The sequence below is a fragment of the Carassius auratus genome, chromosome 5, assembly GCF_003368295.1.
Source record: "Carassius auratus strain Wakin chromosome 5, ASM336829v1, whole genome shotgun sequence".
Classification (NCBI taxonomy): Eukaryota; Metazoa; Chordata; class Actinopteri; order Cypriniformes; family Cyprinidae; genus Carassius; species Carassius auratus.
Window position 1 is genome coordinate 30,217,996 of NC_039247.1, and position 21,318 is coordinate 30,239,313.

At 40.4% G+C, this 21,318-nt stretch overlaps 1 protein-coding gene across 3 annotated transcripts in view; it reads right to left on the reverse strand.

Moving 5' to 3' along the window:
• LOC113085510 (ankyrin-1-like) overlaps positions 1-21,318 on the reverse strand; it is a 122,154-nt gene that overhangs the window by 6,293 nt on the left and 94,543 nt on the right. The window contains exons 39-41 of one of the 3 annotated variants that reach the window (XM_026255176.1): positions 18,043-18,694; positions 16,068-16,407; positions 3,453-3,536 (exon numbers count right to left, since the gene is read on the reverse strand). In XM_026255176.1, coding sequence (XP_026110961.1) covers positions 3,453-3,536; positions 16,068-16,407; positions 18,043-18,694 — 1,076 coding nt within the window. Of the gene's footprint in view, positions 1-3,452; positions 3,537-6,147; positions 6,594-16,067; positions 16,408-18,042; positions 18,695-21,318 lie in introns of those variants that run through there. The other 2 variants (XM_026255173.1, XM_026255175.1) reach the window with 2 other exon arrangements.

Here is a 21,318-nt window from a genome sequence, read left to right on the forward strand (position 1 = left end):
TAAAAATCTTGGCCAGGACGTGTCCGGGAAAAATTACATGTATTGTATAGTCACCCTAGGTTTACCCTCAGGAGTATCTAAACATAAAGGTTTGCTTGTTTGTCAATCCCTATTGAATTATTCTGTAAATTTTTTACTTAAAGTTGACTTTAAAAACTGTTTCGAGATTTAGTGAGCTGCCTTGCTGTCTGCTACCTTTACAGACACCTTCCTAACCCCATTTGGCACATTAAGTGCTCTACTTCGGCACACAGACAGTTTAATATAATGCATAATATGTATAAAATAATGCATTTTGATTACACTGTTTTCACATAAAGTAACTAATAAACTTTATGTGATGCATATTTGTCAATTCATACATTTCTGTAATACTGATAATATAGCGTTTCTATGAATTTTCAAAAGAGGAACAATTATTTAGAGGTTGGTGGTAAGAAGAAAGAACGATGTCACATTTACGGTCACTCCCTAATCAGTTTATTATATACACTCTGGTAGCAGCAGACTAGTTTTCTGTAATTTAAATGAGGTGTATATGAACCCTGCCCCACAGCACAAGTGCAATAGTACATTCAGTTATTTGATGTGGATCCAAGCCAGTGTGTCCCAGCTGTTCAGTCTGTGGTACAGCAACTGTGGCGAAGAGACAAAATGTATCCGTTCCCTCCACATAATACTCTGGATAACAGAGGGTGGTGCAGCGTCACACACTACCTTCTGTGCCCTCCTGGGACCCAGAGAAAGAGGAAACTGCTCTTTTCATTAAATTTTGGGTACCACCAGCTGTGGGGCCAGCTGCAGAATAGAACTTAAACTGAACAAAAAAATCTCCACCATGCCTTAAAGAGAAAGATCCTTTATCCCTAGGTTGCCATCTCAGGGACACTGCTTTTTTTGACGCTTTATGGGCCTGGCAGGGGCAGAGATGGGCTGCGCCACTTTCCTGCAGCCAGCTCCACGATGTGGCTTGGGTGGCAGCTGCTGCTGTTGCCTTTCGTGGGTGCAGAGGTGGGGGCCACAGTAGGACATCCACAGTGACAAACAGATGAAGGGGCTGCAGCTGGCAGTGAGGTGGAGACAGCAGTGGGCTGCCGAAGCAGGGTGTGCTTGACTGCCTCCATCTGCTTTTCTGCAGCTAAGAACTGTGTCAAAGTTCTCGACTGCGTTGCCAAAGAGACTAGCCTGCGAGAAATTTGTATTTTACGGCCTCCCTCATATCTGCCAGGTTCAGCCATAGGAGGCGTTCCTGGACCACCAAGTTGAACATTACCTGAGGGACCCCAGGGACCACGCAGTAACTTTATCACTCGTAGGGCAAGACCCATTGTTGTGTGCAGCTCCTGCATCAAGCCTGGGTCATAACTAACCTCATGCATATGTTTGACTGCCTGATAAACTTGCAGGAGGGACATGGCAGACGTGTCCTGTCCAGCAGCTCCATAAGACTTGGCAGTAAGAGCAGACAAGAACTTACAGGCCTTGGATAGGAGATGCAGATTACCCAACCAGGCGGCAGTACTCTGCGGATACAACTGCAATGCAATAGCATGCTCAACTTGTGTCTTCTCAACCGATCCCTTGGCCGCTCCAAGGATAGTGAGGGTGGAAGATGAACTGGCTTTGGTTTCAGGCAGAGTGGGGTGCCCTCCACAACTTAAGCCCCTTTCACACTGCACGTCGGACCCGACTTATTGCCGGAACATTGTCGGGTCGCCTTCTGTGTGAAAGCAACCACGTCCCGGGATTGATTCCGGCATTGAAACCCGGGTCGAGAACCTAGTAACATTGCGGTGTTCAACCAGGGACGAGCGGCGTGTGAACAAAAGCCAGATCTAATGCCGTGTCGAAGTGATGACGCGTGTTATCGCGCGACTCTTTTACCGGCTGTTTTGAAGGAAGATCAACGTTCGCGACGAAAAGATATGTACAAACTGTAATGAATAAGAGATCAGTTAGTTCCTCACTTTCCGCGCTGACGCCGAGATCATTCGCTTGCTTCAGTGAAAGTATAATGTGCCTAACGTTTTCGACTCGTACATTACACGGCACGCCCTGATGTCACGTGTCGTTACGGGATCTTCAAGGGTTGTATGTGAAAGCACGCACATATTCCGGGTAATCACTGGCAGTGTGAAAGTGCCAAATCTAGCGACCCGGGAACAATTGCCGGAACACTTTACCCCTGTATTTTCCGGAATGGCAGTGTGAAAGGGGCTTTAGTGACCTCTTCATGCACATACAGAAAGAAAGGTGGTGATGGTCAGTGTGTGGCACCAACAAGGACCAATCATCCAGCCTAAAATGTGGAGGCTTCCACACGAGCCTAACTCTCACAGCGGCCCAGAAAAGCATAGCTGTCAGCTCGGAGTCTAAATCTGTCAATGCTACCTTCCCCAAGTCTTCATGCCTGAAGGAATCTAGTTCACCCTCTGATGCCAACATTCGGTTCTCTGCTAGAGCAACGAATGACATGCTATGCCCCCCATGAAAAGTACCAGCACCATCATCTGTTAGCTCCACAGCTTGCAATGTGTTAAAGGATTGAGGGGCCCATGGAGACATACTAGGCAGGGTAATGATCCTCAGGCCACCCTGGCTATTTGCCAAAACAGTCCTGCCCCGTAAGGAGGAACTAGATGTGGATATAGCAGAGGGGACTGTGCCTCATTTGAGGTACTCGAACCTTGATCACAATATCACAATGGTCCTTTTCCCATAATGGGAGCTTGACTCATCCACAAAAGCCAGCTCAGAGTGCCTTAAGCCAGGCACGTGAGACAGTGATTGTGACTGTCAGACAATCTAGAAACACATGGGTGGAATAACATCTTTAAAAAGACGCAATATCACAATCGTGTCACTCTTTTAGGGAAATTGTTCTTTCCTAGTGCTGAAGCACTCAGGGGAAGGTCATAGCACAACTGACAGAACGTTTCAAATCTGCAGCGTGCAGAAGGCTATTTTAGAAAGCTGCAGCAGCAGCAGGAAATATCAATGATCGCGACCACTGCTGATGTGCCTTCACACCAACACCATTTGACATTCATGCTGCACAGTTTCAGATGATTGCTTTAGAACACTAACGCTCGGCTCCGAAACAAAAAGCTAAATGTGTTATTGCATGCGCTTTTCCTCGGGTAGGGTGCATGATTTAAATCTTGCATGCCAATATCCATTGACTTGTTACATGTGATTGGGCTCTCAGGCAAGATCCCTATTCATCAGTAATTATTCTGTAACATTGAACATTGACTGTAAGGCAAAAACACCCTGAGTCCTACGTCTATGAGGGCAGCTCATTAAGTTTTTGGAACAGAGCAAGAAACACAACAATTTTCATTTGCAAAGATTAACAAAATGATTACTGAGAAGCATTTGAGATGGATTTCACATGTGAATGAGAGAAAATGATTTTGCTGCAGGCAAAGAAGCAGGATGAGACTGCTGACCTTCTTGGTGACGATGTTGCCATGCTCATCTGTAAATTGCTCCTCGCTCACTTGCTCTCCTGGAAGATCTTCAGCCTCATCACCCTATATGAGATATGATAAAAGCAACTTAAATAGGTGACATGGTCCTTTGTGTGCTTCACTCACTCTTTGGTTTGATATGTTGAAATAGTCTATTCATAAAATGTTGGCTAAAGTTCAAAACGATCCATATTTAAAATCTGCCTCTAAAATTAGCAGTGTATCACAATTTAAATATAACACTCCTGTGCAAACAAGGACTCCAGAGAGTGAGCATCAGCTGGCTGCTGGTTAGGTCAGATGGCAACCTTGCTCTCCTTGTGTTTGGATGATTATCTGAATTCTCCTGGGTTTGAGATTTCACACCTTCACTGCCTGAAGCTGCTGTTAAGGAGCTTTTGCCATTGCAATCTGAGTAAATAACAGCTGCACTTTACAGACTTATAAACACAACATAAATGATTTTAAATGAGACACTGACAAACCATCCATGCAAAAGCTAAGGCTTTGATACCGAGGTCCATGTATCTATCATGAGTGGCTTACATTACTGTTTACCAGTGTTTCCAGGTGGTATTGTGGATTTGTAGTGCAGGGTGATAGAAAGGCCAATACCAAATTAAAATAATGAAAAAGCACAATTTAATGATTTAAGGCATAAAATGAAAACATTACGAAATAAAAAGTCTTAAATTCATTATATTAATTAGAACATCTACAAAGTAATTTAAGGGTGCTTTCACACTAGCACTTTTGGTGCGCATCCGGGTTCGATTGATGTCAGAATTCGGTTAGTTTGGATGATGTGAACGCTGTCTTCCATACTCGGATGGACACCCACGAACCGTACCCGAGTCTGCTTAAAAACGGTGGTCTGGGGTACGCTTGATGGGAACTCTGGTACGGTTCGCTGCTTATGTAAACGCAATCGTACCAAATCGCGGAAGTGAACCGCTTTTAATGACAAATTATTTGATGAAAATGTGTGTTTGTGTTTCACTCACTTTCCTGATGATCCTGACTGACGCACTGCAAGCAGAAGGCTGTACATCTCATTTATGTTCACCTTCAATGTTCTTTAGAGCATTTTCAGTAAATTCGTAAGACAGACGCGAGTGCCGTCATGTACCGAAGCTTTATAAACAAAATGAACAGTTCAAAAACGTAATACATAAAAGCGCAGAGAGTAATGTTATGCATTTGCCGCCTTCTCGGGGTAAACAGCTGCTTGCTTGATGATGCAAGCGAACCGCGGTTCGGCCTCAAATATTATAATATGAGCACAGTCCAGCGGGCACAGGTTCGGGTTCGGGTGTGGACCAGCCAAGTGAACCAAGTGTGAAAGCACCCAAACTTTGTTACTCTATTTAAGTACTTTTTTAAGTATCTGTTAAATAAGAGTATTTTCTCATTTGGTAAATGTTTACTCTTTTACATTCCAAAGCATCATTTCATATTTTTTACTCCATTATATGTCATTAAAAAATATTTCTCCTTGTTATGTCAAACTGAATAAACTGACATCTGCTCCCAGATTCACAAAAAAAAAATGATTATTTTCATTGAAGCTTGCAAATTGAAATTAATGATACATGAAATGAGCTGATATGATTGCAGTTGTTGATATAAATCAATTGCATTTATATATTCATCACACATTTTTAACACATTTTGTTTATATTTATTTTAAAATAATAAATAGTATATTTTATGTTCACTTGTCTGCACACTTGAATTATCAGTAACTTAATTTTTAGTATATTTAAGTTTAATATTTTGAAAATGTTTGTTTTGGTATTAAAATTAAATTCTTTGCTTATTTGCAGATCAATACATAGGTGTTGAATATATATTAAATATAGCTAGCGGGCGTAAAAATAATGACAGTATCGCGTTGAGTCTGTCGTCATGAAATGATGTAAAACGTCATTACCAATCAAAACGCACTTTATTTAAATGCAACCTGTGGGCTTTTTACACCGATCTCACAGTAATTCGTACATATTTTACTAGGTGGCTTATTCGATCGATTGACCGCACCTAACCCCACCCCTAAACCTAACCCTCACAGAAATCATGCTAATTATGATTTATTGAGCATATACATTTTCATGCACGTACGTTCCCTGGGATCGAAACCCATGATAGCATGATTACATATCAAGGTATAACGCAACAATCTACCAACTGAGCTACACGAAACGCAAATCATAGTGCAAATAAAGGTATTTTTCCAATAGGGGCGCAATTGTAGTATATGCTCTGATGGATCGTATTTCAGGTATTTGGACAAACTACCTATACGAGCTTATTGGTTGGAGGACAGGTTGCATTGACTAGACTAATCTCTAATACAGAGCCTGTAACATCCAGTGTTTAGTGCCACATGGCTGCTTTAACATTCACAATACTGTTATATAAGAATTATTCTTTACTCACAAGGAAGCAATTAGTTGTGCACTGTACTACTGTTCTTACAGACCATTGGCATTTCATCCTTGTTTGCAGCGGTCCACTAAAATGAGGTCAAATGAAACTTAAACCAACCACCCAAGTATGTCTGTAATCCCCTAGATTTACAACCTCATGCATTTTACTATAGATGAAATCTCTCTTTTAGGGCAGTGACTTTAAGAAATATTTTGCATTAAATATCGACAACAATGGTCTGTACCTTCAATATAACTCTGCGGCGCACAACTCGAGTGGTGAAATTTTCCTCTTCATCAGCCACACTTTCATTCTCACCCAGTTCACGATCCAGTTGAGTGTGAATGTAAGCAAGCACCGATCGGACAGAGCTGCTGGCGATATGCAAGACGTTTTGGCAGCTGATGACCATGAAGGCCAACAGCACGAAGCTGAACAGCAGCTCAGTCACCAGTGTCCACATAATGTGGTAGTCACTCTCTCACAAGCACACAGAAACACGCTCCAACAGCGAGGTGAGGTCTAAAGATTTGGGGAAGGATATTATCTTCCCCCAGTTTCCCCTAGTCTTCCACTCTTTCCACAGCTTTCATTTGAAGAAAGCAGGCAGTTCTTAATCCGAGCCCATTCCTTCCTCTGCCATTTCTTTATTCAGCTGTGTTGGGAATGTGGTTGGCTTTAGCTTCCTTTTTTGACTGCTCTCTCTCTCTCTCTTGCTCTCTCTCTCTCTCTCTCAGCTTTCCAAAAACATCTCCCTTCTGTCCAGTGTCTGATTGCACATGTTATCTTTAAATACCCACTATGTGAGGACAACTCTCTTGTTGTGTCTCTTAGTTTGTGTGTGAACGAACAGCTGCTAACATTTCAACAACAGCATTTTAACACCAGGTGCCTCCTTTGGTTTACATGTAGTATTACAGAGAGAAACTGAGCAGACATTTGCATCAGTTACACAATATACATTTTCATCAGAATGTCTGTGTAATATATTTTATATATATATATATATATATATATATATATATATATATATATATATATATATATATATATATATATATTAATCTTGATACTTTTTTAATCTTTAAATACAAACCCGATTCCCAAAATGTTGGGACACTGTACAAATTGTGAATAAAAACAATTGCAATGACATATCATTTTAAGGGAAAAATAAGTTGATTTTAAATTTAATGGCTCAACACATCTCAAAAAAGTTGGGACAAGGCCATGTTTACCACTGTGAGTCATCCCCTCTTCTTTTTATAAGAGTCTGCAAACGTCTGGGGACTGAGGAGAAAAGTTTAGGAATAGGAATGTTGTCCCATTCTTGTCTTAGGTCTTCTTTGTCACATCTTCCTCTTTATGATGCACCAAATTTTTCTATGAGTGAAAGATCTGGACTGCAGGCTGGCCATTTCAGGACCTGGATCCTCCTTCTACACAGCCATGATGTTGTAATGGATGCAGTATGTGGTCTGGCATTGTGATGTTGGAAAATGCAAGGTCTGGATGGGAGCATATGTTGTTCTAGAACTTGGATATACGTTTCAGCATTGATGGTGCCTTTCCAGATGTGTAAGCTGCCAATGCCACACGCACTCATCCAACCCCATACCATCAGAGATGCAGGCTTCTGAACTGAGCGCTGATAACAACTTGGGTTGTCCATGGCCTCTTTAGTCCGGATGACATAGTGTCCCAGTTTTCCAAAAAGAACTTCAAATTTTGATTCGTCTGACCACAGAACAGTTTTCCACTTTGCCACGGTCCATTTTAAATGAGCCTTGGCCCAGAGAAAACTCCTGCACTTCTGGATCATGTTTAGATATGGCTTCTTTTTTGACCTATAGAGTTTTAGCCGGCAACGGAGAATGGCACGGTGGATTGTGTTCATCGACAATGTTTTCTGGAGGTATTCCTGAGCCCATGTTGTGATTTCCATTACAGTATCATTCCTGTATGTGATGCAGTGCTAAGGGCTAGAAGATCACGGGCATCCAGTATGGTTTTCTGGCCTTGACCCTTAAACACAAAGATTGTTACAGATTCTCTGAATCTTTGGATGATATTATGCACTGTAGATGATGATAACTTCAAACTCTTTGGAAATTTTCTCTGAGAAACTCCTTTCTAGTATTGCTCCACTATTTTTCGCCGCAGCATTTCAACATTTGATATGTTATCTATATTCTATTGCGAATAAAATATAAGTTCATGAGATTTGTGAATTATTCCATTCCTTTTTTACTCACAATTTGTACAGTGTCCCAAGGTTTTTGGAATCAGGTTTGTAAACAGAAAGATCAAAAGAACAATTTATTTAACATAATTTAATGTAACATTATGAATGTCTTTACTATCACTTTTAATCAGTTTAATGTGTTTTTGATTACATGTGTTAATTTCTTTCAATAAATAAATGAAATAAACATAATATATATATATATATATATATATATATATATATATATATATATATATATATATATATATATATATATATATATATATATATATATATAAATGATAAAAAAAAATCTGTTATTTTCACAGCTAATAAAAGCACTATGTCTGTGTCTTTGAGAAACCATTGTAGTTTATGACCTTACTGTCCATGCTTTCCAAATCCATATATAACATTCCTCCCCCCACTAGCTAGTGGAGCAGGAGCAGGACTTTAGATGACAGAAGACGACAAGATCTATATTAAGAAACCAATGGGTTGAGTCCATCTAGGGGATGGCTGTACTTTCTCTCTCTCTCTCTCTCTCTCTCTCTCTATGTGTGTGTGTGTGTGCGACACCACAAAAGAGGGCAAACAATTGTGTCTACTTAAGTTTTTAACAGCCTTAGGGAAATAGATGCTTTTCTAAGAATAAACTTGATTGATATCTGTTAGAGTTAATTTTACTAATGTCTATTTAAGCTAATGTCTATTTATTATAAGCCACTTTGGGTTTGTTTTTTTAATAGAGTCACTTGTAATATGGTCTGTCACAGATAGCATTTTGGGCTTGCTGGTGCTTGATCTACATCGCACAATACAGTCAGACTGACCACTATGAATGTTTTATTTAAAATTGCACAGCAGTAATATTGATTGAAATTAAGTGCCATTTAAAATATGCATTTACTTTTACTATAAAATGTTACTATTTTTTATTACATTGATGAACACAAAATACTCACTCGAGTTTATTTCTCCTATGAACTAAGGAGCTATGGACATTGAATACTTTCCTGAGGTAAATGCTTGGTTTGTGAGGTGGTGAACACTGCTACTAAAGGTTACTTTTATGCAGAGATATTTTTGTTCCATTATTCCAAATGAAATATTCCAAATATTTTGGCATTTAAAGCACTGTGTGGTGACAAATATAGGACATTATAACAGGTATAATATCAAATATGGGCCCAAATAACCATTTGGGTACCAGATCAGCATCACTGATTCATTCATTGAAATATTGTTTGTGTGATAAGGCGTTTTAACCAATAGATATCTTGACTTACATTTATATGCATTTATATTCAACACACATGGTGTATGAATTCCTGCATATTTTTTCTATTCAAACATATATATATATATATATATATATAAAATACTGCACAAATGCAGATGAATGAGTAAGGTTATTTCAGGGTAAGACCCCCCTGATTTATAAATAAAAATGTGATTGACTATTGCGAGAATGTGCTACGACTACTCAGTAAAGTGTGGCTGTTATCTGATTGGTGATTGGTTTGAGTAGCCTTACCATGTAGTGGAAAAGTGCCATTATATTATGGACTTGACAAACTGGACCCAGGTCAGGAAGCAGACAGACTGGCTCAAGTGATTCAAGTGATTATTATATTTTGAATATGGATATTTTTCTTACAAAAATTCGATTCACTACAGGAGGCCTTTGTTCACCCCCATGAGCTGTGGAAGACATTTTTTTTTTATTTTTATGGAAGGGCATTTTTTATTTCACGTCTTTTGGACTGAAGCAATGCAACAACCGTTAACTGCAATGATAGAGATTGAAAGATCAAAGACAATTTTTTATTTAACTCCGGTTTGATTCATCTGAAAAAAGAAAGTCATATATACCTAGGATGTCTCAGGGGTGAGTAAAACACATCCTAATTTTAATTTTTGGGTGAAATAAAGCAGTGCTAAGCAATGCTATATATATATATATAGCATTGCTTAGCACTGCTTTATATATATATATATATATATATATATATATATATATATATATATATATATATATATATATATATATATTTATATTTATATATATATATATATATATATATATATATATATATATTTTTTTTTTTTTTTTTTTTTTTTTTTTTTGAGTAATGCTTCATTAACACGTTTGTACTGGCTACTGTATACATGGCACCAGTGCACCATATAGACTTTATCAAATAACTTGTTGATTTTTTAAATCTGAGTTAAGTGCTGGTTGAAGATGAAGTCTTAATCATTGGTGATTTTAATATTGAGGTTAACAATGAAAAGGATGCATTGGGATCAGCATTTATAGACTCTATAAATCTATTGGGGTCAGACAACACATGTCAGGGCCTACTCATTGTTGTAATCATCCTTTAAATGGTATCTGTGAGGATTTCCAGTCAGGATTTAAAATGTATCATAGTACAGAGACTGCTCTGGTCAGAATTACAAATGACCTGCTTTTATCAACTGATCATGACGATCATCAATGTGTTACAGTGAATAAAGAGGTATCATATCACAAATGAACTATGGAGTACCACAAGGCTCAGTACCAGGACCGCTGCTTTTCACTATTTTCAGTTTATCCTTGGGAGAAATAATCAGGAAACATGGTGTTAGCTTTCACTTTCACCAGACCTTGCTGATGATACTTAGCTCTATATTTATTTTCAGCCTGACGAAACCATACCAATTATCAAATCTAACTGAATGCTTAGTTGATATAAAAAACTATAATAATAATAGTTGTAATATTACAAGTAGTTTTGTTGTTATTACAGTTACTACAGTAGAAGTTGTTAATTATTGGACCAAACACCTCTGCATGCAATCATTTAGAGCACCGTCTAACACTTAATGGCTGCTCTGTCAATTCTTCTTCATCAAATAGGAATGTAGGTGTGATATTTGATAGCAATCATTCTTTTGAAAACAATGTTTCCTCTTCAGAATCTCGAGCTGCTTCAAGAATGTTTGGGAAATGCCTCCAGTGTGACATCTCTGAATAACATGTGTAATAGGTCCAATGGAAGGGCAAGACATCATAGGCGGGTGACGTCAGAGACCATGAAGCATAAAAGCATGAGCGGCGTAGCCAATAATCAGCATTCTGTTTTCAGGAAGCACTCTCTGTGTGTGAGTCTTATTTAGTGTCATTTGTCCACTGATAAACTCCCTTTATCAAAGCTTCAGTCAAGAGAAGTTTTGGGCGAGTGCAGGCAGTGTTCATGCTGTGTGGTTTCCCTGCCAAAAAAAAAAAAAAAAAAAGAGGGTAGGGACACACGCAGCTCCTGTGTTGTCTGCTTGACAAGTGGGCGGAGCTAAAGAATCACGAGCGCCAGTAGGCTTTTGCGTTGAGAGCATGTGGAAGCTGTGACATTACCGTGAGGGAAAAACCATCATCCAAAACAAACCATGGCTTACAGTCAGATTCAGCCGTTTATTTATGATCCAGAATCAGATCACGAGGCTGAAACTGACGAGAGCAGTAGCAGCAACGACTCGCTCCGAGCGGGGCTCGAACCCGGGTCTCCGGCATGGGAGGGGACGCACTAACAAGGAGGCAGAGATATTTTAAGCAGTTTTACTCACCGCCTGCAGTTCCAACACACGATCGTGACCCTTTTTCGTTGGGATTGCTCTGATCAGTGAAATGTCTGTGCTCAGCCTCGCTATACGGGAGCGCGCACTCTTCCGGCAGAAGTCTTAGGACCCATATAAGGAAATTCCGCTCCATCTAACGTCACACAGAGCCATACTCGAAAAAAACTTTCCAAAACTTGTGACAAACCGGAAGGAGTATTTTGGGAACAAAAATACTCCTTCAAACGTACAACTTAATTTTTGAAACTTTGTCCATGTTTAGCATGGGAATCCAACTCTTTAACAGTGTAAAAAACTCAGTATGCATGAAATAGCATTTCACCCCCCCCTGTAACCACCAGATCCGGCGTCCGCTCTCGTTGGTTCGGAAGCCCGCATTTGCGGTACTTTCTCCCCGGTGAGAGGGCACGATGCACTGCCTGTCTTTCTATGAGGAGATTGATGTGGAAGGCATCACTGAGCTCGCCAGTTGCACAAGCACCAGTTGAACAAACACCAGTTACACAAGCATATTATGCCTAATATTATAATAAGCAGCATTAATGAGGAGTGGAGCTCGCGAAGTTGGCTCTTGGGGGGCTGATCCTGAAGTTGTGATCGCGCTGCTGCTGAGGCAGGCGGCAACTGCGATAGCGAATCGCACATGATCTGGCGAACGGGTTGGAGATGGCTCATCCTATCTCCACCCGTGTTCACTAGATCTAGAGCTCGTTCTTGGGACTTGGAAAACCAGCGCTGTGGTTTCTTCGGCTTCTGAGACAGCTCGCTGCTGCATGCTCTCTCGCCGGGCATGCTCTGAGGAGTGTGTCCGTGCATGCGATATAGCGGTTGTGGTTGCGCTGCTGCTGAGGCACGGCGGCGACCGTGATAGCGAATCGCACATGATCTGGCGAATGGGTTGGAGACGGCTCGTCCTATCTCCACCCATGATCACTAGATCTAGAGCTCATTCTCAAGGCTTGGAAACTCGCGATGCGGTTTCTTCATCCTTGGAGGCAGAGCTCGCTGCAGCATTCATCTTTCTCTGAGGAGATTGATGTTGTTTGTGTGATTGAGTAGCAAAAAATAATAGTAATAAAATAAAAAAGACATGTCCGCTGCCGAGGCAACGCATGTATTATATTGTTGTGTTTTTATCCAAGTTTTTCTACACCAGACCGTGTTGACTCGTCTGGCGGTTGACTATATTTAATTCTAAGGAATAAAATGCCATATTTATCTGACTATGTGAAGTTAGATGTAACCCGTTACGTATGTAACCCTGGTTCCTCGAAGGAACGATACACTGCATCGCAGTGCCACACTTCAGGCATCTCTGGCCGGCACTTGCTTCATCCATTGAGACTGATTACTGGCTTCGCCGCTCATGCTTTTATGCTTCCTGGTCTCTGACGTCACCCGCCTATGACGTCTGGCCCTTCCTTTGGACTGATTACACATGTTATTCAGAGACGTCACGCTGGAGGCATTTCCCAAACTTTATCGACGCAGCATCTCGTTCCTTTGAGGAACCAGTAACCCTGGTTACACGAACCTTAGACGTTCTAGCATATGTAAAAATGCATTTTACAGCTTACAAATACATGTAAATTACAAACTATACTCAAATGCAGAAATGTTATTTCAAAGGTTTGTGAACTCAAGCTTAAATTACTGTAATGCTTTATTGGGTGGTCGCTCTGTACCCTCAATAAACACCAGCTGGTCAAATTCAAATGTTTTTACTAGAACAAGGAAGTATGATCATATTAGCCTGGTTCTGTCAACCCTGCACTTGTTTGTCTTGGCAGCTGCACTCGTGGGGTTCGCAAGAGGATTTGGCGGAGGGAATGGAGACGGGCGACCCTTTCTCCTTCCATTGATCTGGCACCCAATCTCTGGAGTCGGAAGCACGCTCTGGGGTTCCTTCCACCCAGGGAGAGGGATCGACACTCCGCCTCTCTTCCTCCAAGGAGGTTGATGTGGAATCTGTCGACAGGGATTCGCCACCTCACTCGCCGCAGTATGAGGAGCTCTTAGAGGTGGTGACTCGTGCGGTGGCCAAACTAAGCATTGAATGGCCCGCCAAGAAATGAACTGAACTGCAGCGAAGCAAGCACAATGAACGATTCCTGCGGGCGAGGCAATCTGCATGAAGAGATCGCCAGATTGTGGAAACGCCCATTTTCAGCCCACCTCTACATCCCCTCGTCAGATTACTATGGCAATGTATTGGGCATGGGAGAGCACAGCTACAGAGTGGGACAGGGTCTGCCTTATGGATGCCCCAATCCAGCCTTCTGGCCTGTTCGGCGATGCAGTCAGTACTGTCATCGACAGGTTTCAGGAGGCCCGCAAACAGGCGGTGTTCCATAAGTTCCTCCCTCATCGCTCTCTTGGGGCATCTGTGCGGGAGGTCCCCCAGCTGCATGCTAGCCCCTCGTACCGTGAGGTTCAAAAACAGAGCGTCGTCGATGCTCTCAGCCGAGGTCTTCTAGGCCCAAACAATATCAGTTATTGAAGAGCAGTTATTGAAGCCAAGAAGTCCTCGGCCAAGAAGCCCTGACGCCAGAAGCTCAGGGCTTCAGAGGGCAGCCTCTGCTGGGGTAGAGCGGCATACACAACAGTACACGGTGCCCGTCTCGCCTCAGCGCCCTCTGGGTGCCGATCTGCCAACCCTGCCGGTGTTCTAGGGCGCAGTGGTCCCCAGCGAGCCTTGTTCTCAGTATCTTCCACCCGTGCACGTAGCGGGGCTGATACGCTCACCAGCCCTGCGGGGGCCTCTTACTTTGGTGTAAAATCACTGAAACTGTTAACACTGTGAAATCAATATCTTAATTATAGATTCGTACACACATCTGCACTTTGTTGTTTCTGATGAGAGAATTCTCCAGAAAGAGGTATTCAGTCAGTGAGCGAGTGGAGGAAGCACCGGCATTTTAGCAATGACTCATCGGAATGCTTCTGATTGGCCATTGCATTCAAAAGCTCAACAGAATCTTGTATGATTGGTTATAACGAGCAGCGCTGTAAAAACGCATCTATCTCTTGGTCAGCGCCAGCAAGCGATCTGAATTTAGCAGCTGATGATATGACTTGCTGAACGTACTCGCACCGGTGTGATTGTATTAAAATTAATACAATCTTAATCTGCTATTTTTTGTCTTTTGGAATCTGCATTCAACTTGACTCCCCTCTGTTATAAGCCACACACGTACAACAAACTAATGTCACAGTGGTACCTTGTGGTGTAATCGAATGTAGCCCAAGTTATTACCTGTTAAACAGTAGACAGCTCATGGTGTTCATCTAATAAATATCTCCATTGCAAGCAAATAATAGCCTTTGCAGATTTTCTTTCAATTCAATGCAGTTCCATAGCCCCGTTTTCAACGCTGCTGATATTTTTTAAACATTACAACTCTGAGTGAACCGCTTCAGACGCTCAGCGCGTGCGGCAGGGAACTGAACGACTCATTCAAACTGATTCATTAACCAATTAACTCGTTTGACAACTGGTTTGATCAGAATTGACTCAAAAGAATGAATCATTCGTGAATGGGCATCGCTCATTGCCCAGAGAAAAGTAGATGGCGCGTTTGGAATAAACCGAAGCATTTATAACATTAATTGCATTAAGATAAAGTAACGAGAGGAGCGTCGCCCACAGTAACGAAGTAAAAGTACAGATTTTTCCCAAAACAATTTACTCAAGTAAGAATAAAAGTACCCATCTTTAAATATACTCCGAAAAGTATTAGTTACCCCAAAAAATTACTCAAGTAAATGTAACGAAGTAAATTTAACTCGTTACTACCCACCTCTGCTTAGTAGATTATTTAGCAGCGTGGAAACTACTGTGAAATGTATCTCAATGGGTCCTGCACAAAGTAGAGAAAGGCTACCATATTTAGTTCGGCTCTGCACAGCCGATGTTCAACGTGGTTACTCCGACAATAGTCAGCCCAAAGCAGGGTCTGGTTATGGAACAGAAAATGAAAACCCTATTAGAGAAGGAGGCCATCGATGTGGTCCCTCCTCAAGACAGGGAAGCCGGGTTTTACAGCCGGTTTTTCATAGTTCCAAAGAAGGATGGGGGGTTGTGTCCAATCATAGATCTGGGGGTCTTAAATCGATCAGTTATGAGACTGAAGTTCAAAATGCTCAGGATCAAGCATGTTGTAGCTCAGATCAGGTCCAAGGACTGGTTTGTCACAATTGAAGTCAACCCATCTTTTCATTGCAGGACACAGTATAAACAGATAGTACCTGATATATGACAACACAAATTAAATTAGATAAAATGAATATGAATCAAGGTCTTTCCCAACTCTTACCTGTCCTCTTAGACGCATGTCCTGCCAACCGCGAATGTTAGCTGTTCTGTGCGGGAAGCCTAGTCCTTTCTCAAAAGGCTGAGTTCCCTGATAATGCCCATGGATGATCTCAGAATGCCCCATGTCCCGCACTGGTTCAATTAGGGCTTCCTGGGCTAGGCAAGACTGCTTAGAATCACAGTCCACCGTGGCTTGTACTGATGACATCATAGACTCCATTGCCTGTCTAGGCAGGGAGCATTGTAGAGACCCCACTCTATTCTGGGTTGATTCTGGGGCCGAGTGCCAACCAGGAGCCCCCTGATCCTGTAGATAAGACAGGAAGGACCCACCACTTAACCTGAGAAATGAGACAGAAAATTATAAAGAGGTAATGACAATGCAGTCTGCAATAATCTGTTAGTTGAAGAAGATATATTTCTGTTACAAAGAACCACAGACAATGAAAAGAGGTAATTATATAAACAAATGCCATCCAATTAATCTTTTCCATAAATACTCTATGAAATGATCTGACGGGAGCAGAGTTTAGCTCCAGACTGCTCCAAAACTTGGTAGAAGTTTCTGGTAATCCTGGAGCCCTTAATCAGTAGGTTCAGGTGTGATCAATTAGGGTTGAATTTAAACCAGCCTTGTGTTCAAAATTATCCCCTATATCCTGATTCACTATTCCCTACATTAGTCAACTAATATAGCCCACTTGAAAGCATGAATGAAAATGAGTAAGCAAATTCTGACACTGAGTGCGCTTACAGAGTTGCCACTTTTGCATAGATTGTACTTGCTGTTTGACAATCATTAGAAAACTTAACAAACTGGCAGCTCCAGGTAGCAATGAAAAGTCAAACTTTGTCATTTAAATTTTTTTGTTATATTCAACTGCCTAAAACAAAACAGGGTTCAAAACTTGTCTAAATATGTTTACCTTGGTCCAATTTTGTACACAATAAAGTGTAAATTAACGGTTGAACCACATTTTCAGTATATATATATATATATATATATATATATATATATATATATATATATATATATATATATATATATATATATATATATATATATATATATATATATACATTTTATCATGAGATTTATATTATACAATGATATTAGATTACTTAAGTAATTATAACCTAATACTTACATTTAAAAGCATAATTTGGCAATTTCTTACCAAAAAATGTTTTTGTCACTGGCGCTCCAGTCCCAATTAAACAGACATGAACCAGCTCATCAAGTTCTTCAGGATTACTAGAACCTTCCAGACCATTCTGTTGGAGCTAAATTCTGCAAGAAAGTGTCCCTCCATGAGCAGGATTGAACATGCCTGGTTTAGACCTTACAACTTTCAAATAGTTTTTGTCTAATTAAAGGCTTTTGAAAAGATGTTTCATCAGCTAAAAAACTGGCATGTTGTTAAATAACAGAACTATTCATTCAACAAACTGTACTTCTATCCTTCACAGCCTGGTATTCATTCTTGCCAAAACTGTATCATGACACTACCCTGACTAAAGTCTGCTTGTAATTTAGAATGACGGGCTGTTCTCATTCTAGAGGCCAAAACTTTTTGAAGTGGGAGATCATTAGTCATTGATATTTTCAGTCCATTTTCCTAAAAGAATAGACTAAACTCTGTGGCACTATTTAAACATTGCCTTGTCTGTTTTCGACCAGCTCTACACAACAATGGGTGGACTGGTTACATTGATTTGGGACAAACCTAGTGTAACATGGAGAGAATTTGGGAAACCAGTTTCACAATAGTGTAGTTTTTTGCAACCGTGTTCAGTGATGCTAGCTATCAGCATGTAAATTATACATTTAAGAATAACCAGATGGCCTCAGAAACATTTTCAAAGGTCTTTAAAATCAAGATTTGAGAATGATTACCTGATGTTACTTCCTGAGGAATATATAGCAGAGTCCCTACTGGTCAACAAAGTAATTCTAAGCCTAATGGGCAACTCACCTGTCATCACCAGGATCTGCCCGTCTTCTTAGCCCAGGTGAATCACTCATTCGAGTATAAACTCGCTGTTGCCCTGAAATGAGAGATATGCTATCTTCTAAGATTGTGCCGTCACCTCCTCCTTCTCCCAAACCTGCACTGGAACTGTCTTTAGTGTTGCTGACTTCTTGACCTACAGCCCCTTCTGACCTCTCCAAACCCTGACCTCTGTCCAGAGCATTGATGTTGACCCCTTCACTCAGACACAGCATCCCAGCAGGACTGGAATCTGAATCTGCCCCAATGGATTGATCTTCAAGTAACTCGATGGAACCACTTAACCCTCCCTGAGCAGAAAGTCCCACTGGTCCGTTTGCACCGGGAGTCCCACTCCTCGAGGGGCCCAGACTCCTGTTCAGTAGCGCCTCAGAGTCATCAGCATTGCTGCACTCCAGTGAAGAGTCCTCTACAGCCACAATGGAAGGACTATTGCCTGAGGGCCAAACCTGTACCTCAGACATCTCCATGAGTGTGTCCTCTTCAGTGGTAGCGATGGGTGCACACTCCATGCTTGAGACTTCTTGCCAGTAGGGATCATTGCCCAGTGGCGAAGGTAGACTGTACTGCATGGAGGCCGGTGAAACTAGTTCTTCCTGTATCACCAGCCCGTAACCTGGATTGACACAGAGAGAGGCAAACTGATACAGGCCCCCCACTGTGCCCCCCAGTCAGCCCCCCACACAAGTGAACCCAGGAGGGATGTGCTCCAGACCAGGGGGTTAGGGAAGGGAGATTGGAGAGCAAGTCCACTGACTTGGTGGAAAGCAAACAGGGGTTAATGTAAAGAACTTAGAGAGGTTGTTGCAAGACGGCTAAAGCTGCTGTAAGCCATTTCTTGTCCCAAGTACCTGATATCAGATATCACAGAAGTAGATGCCCTTAAATAGTCTCTGGGCACTTGAGTGCATCTTTGCACATGGTAGCCAATCAGAGAACCCTCCGCCTGTCAAAGATTTTGCGTGTTTGTTTTGGCCAACATTGGATTTGATGCTAACAGTGATGATTAAAACTGCATTTCAGTTCTGACTGTGTGGCTTTTAATATAAAGCAGAAATACAGCATCACACAACATATCATTTCAAGTCTAGAGAAAGTAGGCAAGGTGGCTTACATAGCTTACAGCAGCTTTGGGTCAGCAGCAAGAGCACAGGCAATTGTTGTAGCATCAAGTATGCAATTGTATAAGACTGTCGCTGCCCCCACTTGTCGTCACAAGAGATAACAGGGATAAGTCAAACCTTTTGACTGTCACCAACCAGGAGGTAAAAGACACCCCTTCAGAACTGTGGAGTTGGGGCAGAGCACCCTGTACACACATGCTTCATCTTTCATGCTCTCATTCTCTGTGTCATAACATTTTGGCTTCCATCAGGCTAAAGAACATGCATGCGAGCCACCAGCAACAATTAATAACCATTGGTCTCATAAGGAATGGCAAGGTCTTACACGTACACATTTGTAAACAGTACTAAACAAATACAGCTGAAATTAACTCATTACATTCATGTAACCTTGATTCAAGTAAAATAATAAATTACATGCAGAAAAACTGTAGTAAAGTGTGAAAACCCGTCCTCTCAAACTACAATCCAATAAGTACTTTGCACCAATATTGGAATTTACATAGACTCAAGCCTTAAAGGGGAAGTGTGTATTTACTGTGTTATTGCATTATATTTATATTATATAGCAAAGTTAGCTCAACCAATGACAGAAGGTTAGGGCGGGACAATCTGGTTCCCTGATCAAAGGCAGTTCGGCTAATGGAAACTTTTTTATTTATTTATTTATTGCTATTCCCTTTGGTGATTATAGTCTTGCGGTAATTATACACTTCTCCTTTAAATGACAACAAGTCAGCAAACAAACAATAGCTATACATATAGTGATATGCCTAGGACCAAATACCAATAAAAATAATTGTGGCTTTAAAGAAAACAAAAAACAAAAACATATATATCCTTAATTGTTCACAATGAGCGTGTTTTCATTTTTTCTTAAACAACATGTATTATTTCATAAGTCAACAATATGTAAGGTCATGTAAGCACCTTAGTACTCTTGTATTATTCATAGTCTATTTTTAAATAGAAGCACATTTTAAACACACTCATTGAGAGAAATGCCAATAAACTCAAGTTTCACTATACAATAAAGAAAGTGTTGTGTATTGTCAGAGAGGGAGAATGATGTGTATTGTCCAAAATAACATTCTTACTCTGACAAAATCAATGGAACTTATTGACCAGTCTGTTTCCTCTCCTCAGTTTATGACCCTCGTACAGATAAGACCTCTCACACAGAGCACACTACACACACCAAAGAGATATATGAACCACATGGCCCTGGAATGGCAGTTCATTGGGTGGATACACTCAATCATGTGACCTCATGCCGGTGTAGTTTCTTTGAAAATCCCTAACACTTTTCAGTAAGGTGCCATTTGTTCTCTACATTAGTTAATATGAAGTAACAATTAAAACTACTTCTAATTCTTTCATTAATCTTGTTAAATGGTAATTTCAACATACCTTATTACATTATTAAAATCAAAAGTTGTATAGGTCAATATTATTAGACCTTAGCAACTGTAACATATGTATTGCTTGCTATTTGTTAATATTAGTTAATGCATTGACTAATGGGACTTCATTTGTAGTTACCAAAAAAAAAAAAAATTAAGGTTAAATGGATGTAAACTGGAATCGAATATTGTTACATATCTGAAAGAACCGGTTTAGTGAGAATTAAAAATATATAAACAGTAATGTTTAGTCGTCAATGATTTAGGAAACTAATTTTGTATGTGCACCTAAAGTAGTATGAAGATAAAATATGCAGAAAAATTGGAATACAAAGTTTTGAGAAAAAACTAAAATGAAATATAATGATGTGAACAGAATAGAATAGAATAGAATGTTCTGCATGGTGTCAGTATACAATAAAAAGATGTTCAGAACAAAAGAGATTGAATAACAATTGAATTTAAAAACACAAAGTGGTCAAAATGTATTTATGTATTTAATGCACTTAAAATTTCAATATCTTTATAACTAATTTGATCTCCTTAATCTTAATGAGTTCATATGCATCTTCTTCCTGATACACTTTTACTACAGTAATTATAACTATAGACACCATGGTGTTTTGGCAGAAACCATGAAAAACTTGAATTGAATGATTTCCCTCTTTAATTTGCTTATGACATAAAAGACTCACAATATCATTTGTATAGAA